A 10406-nucleotide genomic window follows, 5' to 3' on the forward strand; every position below is an offset into this window, starting at 1 on the left:
GGAGGGAGGGAGTCGCAAGAGGGAAGAGATATGGGAACATATGTATATGTATAGCTGATTCACTTTTTTGTAAAGCGGAAACTAACACACCATTGTAATGCAATTATACTCCAATAAAGATGTTAAAAAATAAAATAAAATAAAAGAATATGCGTGCAAATACAGGCTCAAACAAATGCAATGAATTCTAATGCTATCTTGGCATTCAGGTGGTGACAAAAGTTTAACAGAAACCTTCAAACTCACAAAGAAAATGTACAAGCATAAGGACAATGGAAATCTAAAGATAATGAGAGTAAATAAGCACAAAATTAAGCGTCAAATGCCTAGAAAACAAGTTGAGAGACTCACAATAAGTTAGAGACTCAGAAATCGAACAAAAAAGGAAAACTTTTTTTTTTTTTTTTTGCTGTACGCGGGCCTCTCACTGTTGTGGCCTCTCACTGTTGTGGCCTCTCGGCCATGGCTCACGGGCCCAGCCGCTCCACGGCATGTGGGATCTTCCCGGACAGGGGCACGAACCCGTCTCCCCTGCATCGGAAGGCAGACTCTCAACCACTGCGCCACCAGGGAAACCCCAAAAAGGGAAACTTTTCATAGCAATAAATACTTATTGTGAAGTCTTGATATGTTTTAAAGAGACACTTTCTTTATATTAACCTTTGCATCAACAAATACTCATTGTGAATAGTCTTGATATGTTTTAAAGTGACATTCTTTATATCAACCTTTGTAACAACACACGTTAAGTGAGAAATATTACACTGTAATATCTTAGACTCTAAAAAAAAGAATTCTGTACATCCACTCTGTGTCAGGCACAATAGGTAAAGTGTTAGTAATACTGGGTGACCAGAGAACAATGAGCTTTTACATCAAACGTAAAGTGACACAGGTGACTTTCTTAGAAAGAAAATTAAGAAGTCTGATTTATTTTCTTGCCCAGAGAGAGGATCATCCCACATATGCATAAATGTGGCCCACAGAAGTTTCTGCTGAAAACTCTTCTCAAGAAGCAGCTTTGGACCATGGTCCATACTCAGGTGACGTCCCAAACACATAATCAAAATTACACTGTTGTGGAAAGGTGCTTCTCAGGTCTAAAATCTCCCAGAGTGAGATCAGGGGTAAATTACAAGAGATCCACAACCCCTTGAAATTACATGCAAATTTCTGTGTGCCTATGAACATTAGAACTTTTCTGGAGAGAGGGTTTATAGCTTTCAACTTACATGCAATAAACAGTTGACTGATAGAATAATTATATGTGAATGGAGTTCACTGCCTAAAAAGCTAACGCAGTCTTACAATGCAAAATTTGTTCATCTTACAAACTAATCCTGAAAGCCTGCCATGTGTCAGACACATTAACAGAAGTATAGCATTTTAGAACAAATAGGTGGGTCATCTCCTTCTGTTTTAAACTTCCCTTGGAACAATGTGTCAGGTTCTAGGTTAAACACTGGTGACACAAAGGTAAATATTACATAATCCCTGTCCTTTGAAACACAATATAGAGTGTATGAATTACAATCATAATACAATGTGGGATAAGAATATAAACTTAGGAATAAAAAAGACATTAGCTTTTCTCCACTCTACTACTACTAAGCTGAATGACTTTGGGCAAATTGCTTGACATTAATTTTGCATCTGTGTTTCCCTATCAATAAAACGAGAATTAAAAAAATCTGATCTCACAGCCTTGAAAAAAGGATTAAATAAAATGTAAATGAAGCTCAGGGCCTAGCAACAGTAGGCATCTAATAAACAAAGGTTATTATTGTTAATATAGAAATACAGAGAAAAGAGAATTTGCTCTGGCTGAGGGATTACAAGGAGATCTCAACTAGACTACCATACTCGATTTGGGGCAACACATTTTAAGAGATGCAATGACAAAATGATAGTGGTGTGCGTTCAGAGAAAAATAAACAAGATGGTGAGGAAACTCAGACTCATGTGCTAAATCTAGTGGTTTGAAGGAGGTGAACTTATAAGTTAAAAAAGAGAATACCATAATTTCTCTATGCTACTAGAGGGGAGAAGTTGGATCAAGAAATCAAAATTTCAGGGAAATAAATTTTACATATTTAATATAAATAAGACATTTATAACAAAAGCTGTCTGAAGATGGAGTAGGATACCTTACAAAACAGTGATTTCTTTGAAACTAAAGGTGTTAAAAATGTACTAGAAACCATGTGTTTAGGACTCTGTAAATTGTGTTCATGTATTAAGCAAAAGGGTTGGATAAAATGTCTTCTACCATCCTTTTCAATAATAAGATTTCATTTTTTTAAATTAAAATTCTGTACTATTTAGGATAGTACTGGTTGGTAATAACATAAGACCCAACTTGAAATAAATGAAAAATAAAGGGAAGTTAGGGTCTCGCATAACTAAGAAATGCAAAGGTAGGTCAAGCTTCATATATAGTGTGATCAGGGCTCTAGCTCAGCCTCTATTTTTCTTTCTTTCTTTCTTTCTCTCTCTCTCTCCCTCCCTCTCTCTCTCTCCCTCCCTCCCTTCCTTTCTTCCTTCCTTCCTTTCTTCCTTTCTTTTCAGGTCAGTCTTCCTTTGGATGTCTGCTCTGTCCTCAGAATGTCAGCTACAATCTGAGCAATGTGTCTCTGCATTCATAACCCATGGGAAGAAAGAATTACCTTAACAACCAAAGTCCTAAGCTTCTTTATTATACTAGGCTGAAATAATCACTACGGCCAAGGGACTACCACGTGCCGACTGGCTTACGCCCAAGTTATTGCCCATCCTTTAACCAATTCCAATGGCAAAAGAGAAGAATTCTGTTTGTTGGTTTATGTCACTTCTACAGATAGGGACAGAAAGCAAACCCACGCAAACCATGCAGCCCGTAAATAATGGAGGGTAGGTCCTCAAAGGAAAATCTGGGTGCTACTAGGAAAGACAAGAGGAAGAACGGAGACTGAGTAGGCAACAGCATCAGGGTCTCAGCAAGAAACAGATGGCACACTCAAAGACTAAGTAATTGGGGAGAAATTTTTAAAGAGACTATCTTCAAAAGTTTACAGAAAGCCCACGGTTAGCGACAGTCAGTCCCATAAGGCAAGGGGAATGATAACAACAACCCAGAGAGCTTAGTTGCATGGAGGGTTCCACTGAAGAAACTGTGACCTTTGAAAGAGGAAACAGCCAAGCCACAGTAACCTCATAGAGATGGAGCTGGGTGAATAAATGCCCCAATCTCTCTCTCCTCTGCCCTTTGATCTCCCACCAGTAGTGGCTCTGGCCAAATGCAATCAGAAACCAGAGAATAAGAGAGCCCTGTTAGTGCTTTTCACAGTACAGTCAGCCTCCGAGGACACAAAGCAGGTAAGAAGGGTGGAGAAAGGTCTGGAGGAAAAAATGGAAGATATTCAGTATAGCAACCAAAGACAATCCTCTGCGGATAATCATGAGCCAAAACAGCTAATACAAACAAGCGTTCTAGGTGGTCTGATGTCCCCACTTCTCACTCAGTACCCCTCAGTGCACACTATCACCTTAGACTGAGGCGACTGCCTCTTAGGCAAACAAAGTAAAAACAGAGCCAGGGTTTCTAATAAGCAATTACAGATGATTTTGTTTTCTTTATTTATGTTTTAACATTCTTTCATCAGGCTGTTTCAGCTGGGCTAAGCAGAGCTAAGCATAAAGCTTTTTGCCCACAGATGAGAGATGAGCCCTGGAGACCCTAAGGGCCACTGGCTATAAGGTAGGGAGACGTCTTTGGACTGTTTAACACTCAGCACTGTGATGCAAACTACAAAATACTCCTCTTCTCAAACGTGTTTTCAGAGCAAGAACAAGCATTGCTGAAACACTTTTTTTAAGAATTTCTGCCAAGACTAGAAATTCACTGAGCCAGTGGTGTCCCAGAAATGTAGAAATATATTCCTTTAGCAGCTTTCAGTGTTCTTGTTACACTGGGAATAGGATAATAAAATACACAGAAAAGACATAGAACCCGTAAGTCAATTCTGATTAACTACACTAAAAAAGAAAACATAATAGATAACTTTTAAGTAGTACAAACTACTACACTAAGAAAAGTAACTTTTGGAAGTAAGCAAAATGACATTCTCTAATAAGAAAAAGAATGATTTCATAATGCAAAAACATCCCAGTACTGTCAGTTTAAAAAGAGGCAATAATTACTGAATATACTGTTAGAGAAAACAAATCATGTATGTTTTTAAATCCCACAGTTAAAGAACACAAAGCATGTGAGAAAATTCTATTGGTTTTTGAATAACATAAAATAATGGGAATAAATAGATTTTAAAAAGAAAATCAACCAGAGTTTCCTACATTTGGTGGTTTGTTATTCTAAAAAGTGCTAAGCTTTCAAATGGGCCTCTATGAATTAACCATCAAGCTTCTCAACTAACTACCCTAATAGAGTACTTCGAAATGAAAGTTAATAATACCCAAAGTGAGACAACAGAATGTTTCTTCTCTTTAGCCCTAAGCACTTCACATTTTCTTCTAATTACACAATAAAATCTCTTTCAGATTTTAAAATAAATACAACAAAAACAAAATACAGGTACATGCATACGATATGTAAGAAAACAACTGAGTGAACTCAAACAATATAGTAAATAAATGTCACTATTTCTCCATTTTGAAACCCCAGTAGCAATGCTACTGAAACAGAATCAGGTTAACCATAAAATATAAACAATTTATAGAAATACAATTAAAAACCACATATTAGGGCATTACCTTAACTAATCAAAATTCTAAAGTCAGAGTTGCAACAGACTATTCACACATATAGACACACACATATACACAATGGCTACACTGAATAAGAACCAGTGTTCACAACATTATTATTCACTATAAATAATTCTAATAATTATTATAAATATTATTCATGATAAATTAATCACTATAATAACATTCCAAAACACTAACAAAGACATAAATACCAAATCACAGCGGCACGAAGTACTCAGGGATGGAGGTAGCTTTAAAAAATTAAGAGTAGAATCCAACGTAGAACCAATAAAAAATGAGACTAGAAATGTAGGCAGGGGCCAAGTCACAAAAAGCCTAGAGTCTTAGAATTCTATCCTAGTATGTCATGCTTCTCAAGTGAGGTCTGAGTACTCCATGGTAATACAGGAGTATGGAAAATCATAGGATAATTGTGGTGCATCTTCCATTAAGTGTCAAGTTTATGTAAAAAATTTGGAGGGAAGTTAAATGAGTTTGTCACGTTTTTTATATTAAATCCAATTTTCCTAGAACATAAAATTAATGTGAATTTTTCAGACAGAACATGAAGCTTCAAGGCAATTTCACTCTTGCCATAGGCTAATTCAGGTTCACTATTCCTTACAATTTGAGGAGAAGAGACAAATGAGGGAGAATTTGAGGGAAAGTTTGAGAAGCAGTGCTGGGAATGTGGAGCCAAAGATTTTTGTTGTTGTTGTTTTCTCTTGTTTGGAATAGGGGAGTGATATCAGATTTGTGCTTTGGGAAGCTCTCTCAGGGAAACAGTAAGCAGGATGGGCTAAAAAATAAGAGACAGCACAATAATGAGGGTAAGTGACAAGCAGAAAGGTTGTTAACTGTGCAAGAGATGAAAAGGATATGAACCAGAGTTGAAGCTATGAGAACACAGAGGGCTGGGAGGATTCCGGAAAGCATACGATGATCACCAGACAGCGCCTGACTGATGGCACAGTAACTATTCTTTTGAGAACTTATTAGTATAAGGGCGTTCATTTTTCTAGAGTTAGTATTTCTACTACTGTAAGGTATTTGACATTTGTACCTTTAAAAGCTCCCACTTAAAAATAATACCTTCATGAGAGAGTGGCATGGACATATATACACCACCAAATGTAAAACACATAGCTAGTGGGAAGCAGCCACATAGCACAGGGAGATCAGCTCGGTGCTTTGTGACCACCTAGAGGGGTGGGATAGGGAGAGTGGGAGGGAGACGCAAGAGGGAGGGGATATGGGGATATATGTATATGTATAGCTGATTCACTTTGTTATATAGCAGAAACTAACACACCATTGTAAAGCAATTATACTCCAATAAAGATGTTAAAAAAAAAAATAATACCTTTAGTGTGCCTTCTAATCATAGGAAGTGTAAAGTTGTGGGATGCTATTTGGTATATGCTGTTATACCAAAAATTAAACAAAATATGAGTAAGACTTATGAAAATTATGTTTAATAAAGAAAATACCCATGTTTTAAAAATGTTAAGAAAAAATTATTGGGTTCCTACTGATCAATCATCAACATAGATTTTCTAGAAACATAACTATACAGTTCGAGAACCAGAGTTAGGAATGACTTTGATCCTTAATGTGATATTCCAGAATAAATGAATGAACACAGACTCTTCTAGAAAAGAACATGAATCTGGGTATTTAAAATATCTGATTACTTAGAAACTGAACAAAAAGTAGTAATTTTTTTTTTTTTTTTTTTTTTTACCATGTCAGTCATTTCATAAGGAGGAAATAGTTTATCCAGCTGATACTGGCTAAAAGATACAAAATAAGATTAAACTTAATTCTTCACTAGTAAGTTGACAGTAAAATGCAGCCACTAGGTAAAAACAATTATAATTGTTAAGGTAAATAAAAGATAAAACAAACAAAAAATCCTAGCAGAACATATTCAAGAAAATATTACAACTTGAGAAGTAGATCAAGTAAATGTTAATCTTATTGGACTAATAAAAATAGCAACTCTCAGTTTAAATAATCTGAAGAAAAGAGTGTCTTTTAATTGCTTTTAGAAATTAGCATACTTCGGTCTATTCTACTTTTTTGTGTAACACAGACCATTGATATTTATAATAATGACTGTGATCAGAAAACTTAGGAAAGGTACAAGCACTGAAGACAATAGAAAAAAGAAAAACACTACTCAAACAAATGTTATCTGTAATCAAACACTTATCTGTTTAAATTTTAAAACTACATTATCAGAAATATTTAAAATAATATTTTGTTATGGAAATCATCATAGAAAAAAAACAAAGGCTAGGACAAGTCTGGAAACTAGTCTCTGGGTCCTAACAACTTTTATTTATTTACTTTTTGCTTATAGATGAAACTCTTCAGCTCTCAAAGAGGATGGCACAGGGACTTCCCTGGTGGCGCAGTGGTTAAGAATCCGCCTGCCAATGCAGGGAACACGAGTTCGAGCCCTGGTCCAGGAAGATCCCACATGCCGCGGAACCACTAAGCCCGTGCGCCACAACTACTGAGCCTGCACTCTAGAGCCCGTGAGCCACAACTACTGGGCCCCCGTGCCACAACTACTGAAGTCCGCACGCCTAGAGCCCGTGCTCCACAACAAGAGAAGCCACAACAAGGAGAAGCCCGTGCACCACAACGAACAGTAGCCCCTGCTCGCCACAACTAGAGAAAGCCCGCGTGCAGCAACGAAGACCCAACTCTGCCAAAAAATAATAATAAAATAAAAAATTTAAAAAAAAAAGCATGGCATAAAAATTTAAGATACTTTACTTGGCAGTAAAAGACTCATCTAGACATACAGATCTTAAACCAATTTTATTTGATAGTTTATGCTTGCTACCTTACAAAAAAATCCTAAAATTTAGGCGAAACATAAATTCATAACAGAGAAAGAATATCTCAAAAATACAAATCAGTGTAATTCTCATAAAACCTCTCTCCATCACTAACAACAGGTAATTAACTGTTCCTTTTATTAGACTCTTTAATATATTTTTTCAAGTCTCTTGAGAAGGGAAATGAGAAAGATACCAACACCAAAGGAAGAATAGACAGAACTATCTAAAATTTTTGGTCCAAATATTTTGAAAATTAATGCAAAGAAATGTGATAACAAAAATAGCTGACATTCTACAAAGGAAATTAAGACACTTCTCCACCTCTCTTCCAGATGATCTACACACATAGTTGCTATTTCTTCAATTTTTTAAAAGATTCCATCTGCCTTTTCCAAGCCTTCCTCTTTCTGTGCTCACTTGCTGTCCTATACTTGCGCGGGCACGGGAAAGTTGCTTCTATGAAATCAGTCCATTGCAGGTGTCCTTATAGCATTACAAAACATCACCTGCCTGAGGGGAAGCGGACAACCATGGAAAGAGTTGAAAGAGGGATGAGATGTACAAACACTGACAGAGACTTTTTTACATTGTTTTTGAAACAAAATGGCCCTTCATGTATATGGGTTATAAGGTTACATGCTCACATTTATTGTGAGTGGCTGGCTATGTAAGGTCTAATTACATAGTAATGAGGCATTGGTCTCAATATTTAACGGATCTAACGGAAGAACCGCTGCAATTATCAACAGGCAGCTCCCCTGCAATTCCATGCATCCCACTACAGGAGGAACTACACGAAGTGCCCCAAATCTGCAACCACCAGGACAGACAACCCTCCCCATCCCCACAAAATATAGAAATTCCAATTAAATGTGAAAGATACGTGAACATCTAGACAAGAAACCCTTAATAGTCAAAGAAACGTACACACAGGAAAAGATAATACTCCACGTTAACAATAGTTATCTTTAAGTATCAAAAATACAGGTGATTTCTATTCCCCCCCTTTGCGCTTCTTTGTGTTTTCTAGCTTTCCTACAATGAGCACGTAACTTTGGTAATCGAGGAGAAAAAAAAAAAAAGTCAAATAGATGCAGAGCTTAAAGCAACAGTTAATCTGGATCAAAGACACAGAGTAGCCTATCTTTAAGCCTCCTCGGAGTCACTGAGGAACAAATCCTCCAGTACTCGGCAGTGAGAAGACGGCTGCAAGGCTCCCCAAACCGCAGCGATAACCTCTCTATTCCAGGGTCTTAGCAAACTGAGGGGACAGAGTTGTTTCATACAAACTTGGTCAAGTGCTCCTGCAACAGCAAAACTCACTCCCAGCTCTCCCGTGACCCCGCCCCCCAGGGCACACCCAAGTCGCGAGGACCCCGTTGGGACCCTGCGCCAGTCTCAGGGTGCTCCCGAAGACTTGTCCCCCACTCCCAAGCTGTGCTCCGCAGCTCACCTCCGCTCTCCTTCACTAACTTCCCCGACCCCTTCCCCCAGTACACCACCCTGGGCCATCAGGGGAAGGAAGGAACCAGCCGGACTTAGAGACAGCGCTCCAGATTCCCGTGACCTTGGACAAGCCCATTCGCCTCTCCGAGCCTCAGTTTCCTAATGTGCCTCCTTCGCGGGGTGACCGCGGACTCACAAACCCGGGGGGCTCTGCAAAAGCCAAGGACCGTTCTCGTAACTCTGCACGATCCCCTCCTCCCCCGGACCGCTCCCAGGCGCCGGGCACCAGCCTGGACACCGGGGTGGAAGGGGGGTGGCGTGGGCAGCTTTTCTCTAAAGCTCCTGCCCCGTAGCCCCCGGGACGCGTCGCCTCGCAGCCCGTCGCCACACCTGGCAGTTGCTGTCCTGGGGCAGGTTTTTCACCAGGATTTTCCTGCGGTTGCTCAGCTCCCGGCGCATCCGCTGCAGCCGCGCGGCGACCTCCTCCGGGTGCAGCGCAGCGGGCGCCGGGCCCCGGGCGTCGTTGCACGCCTCGGCGGAGGGGTCCGGCCCGCGCGGCCCCGATCCCGGCTCGGGCCCCGCCGCGCCGCCCACGCCCGCGCCCCCCTCGCCGCCGGCTACCGCCGCCGCCGCCGCCATCTTCCCGGGCGCCCCGCGGCTGCGGGCTCCTCCGAGGCTCGAGGGGAAGGGAGAGAGAGAGAGCCGGAGGAGGCCCGGGAGGGGGCGAGGCGGGCCGAGGCGACGGAGCGGGTGGGGGGAGGGGAAGGGAGGAGGCGCCGCAGCCAGCAGCCGGCGGGCGGGAAGAGGAAACCTGAGCGCCGAGGAGGAGCCCAGAACCACCTCGCGGGAACCTCCCCCTCGGGCCCCCGGGCCCCGCGCACCGGCGCGCCCGCCCAGCCCGCGGGGGCCTCGGCGCCGCCACCCGGACACCTGTGCCGGCGCGGGCGGGCGGGCTCACCTCCCTGCAAGGCCCTAGCGAAAGCCCAGGTTTGGGCTCTGGGGATGCGGCTTCCCCGGAGGCACTCGGGCCCCAGGCGTCGGTCCCCGCGCGGCCTCCCCACGTGACGCCGCAGCTGTCCCCGAGCTCCCCTCGAAACTCCCGCGCTGGGGCGGCTCCGGGGCTGCAGACGCGAATTCAGCCTCCCCAAACCCGGGGAGGCCCCTGCCCGCTCCGGACGGTGACCCTTCTTCTCTGCTCAAGATGTGCTCGTCTGGCAGAGAAGTTTGAGTTTGCCATGAAAAATAAAATTTGAGGTTTCCTAGGGAGTACAAAAAGGCAAGAATTCTGGAGGCAATTTTATATATTTGAAAAAACCTGATAGCAAAGTATTTTCCTAGCTGTGTCTACGAGAAAGCCTG

The 10406-nt window shown here is 41.5% G+C and overlaps 1 protein-coding gene across 2 annotated transcripts in view; it reads right to left on the minus strand.

Annotated features, from left to right (window-relative positions):
- Positions 1 to 9781, minus strand: part of RAVER2 (ribonucleoprotein, PTB binding 2) — a 117021-nt gene extending 107240 nt beyond the window's left edge. For both annotated transcript variants that reach the window (XM_028489303.2, XM_028489302.2), the window contains exon 1: positions 9438 to 9781. In XM_028489303.2, coding sequence (XP_028345104.1) covers positions 9438 to 9686 — 249 coding nt within the window. In that variant the 5' untranslated portion in view covers positions 9687 to 9781. The remainder of the gene's footprint in view (positions 1 to 9437) is intronic.
- Positions 9782 to 10406: the final 625 nt, after the last annotated feature.

The sequence above is a fragment of the Physeter macrocephalus genome, chromosome 4 (assembly GCF_002837175.3).
Source record: "Physeter macrocephalus isolate SW-GA chromosome 4, ASM283717v5, whole genome shotgun sequence".
In the NCBI taxonomy this organism is placed as follows: domain Eukaryota; kingdom Metazoa; phylum Chordata; class Mammalia; order Artiodactyla; family Physeteridae; genus Physeter; species Physeter macrocephalus.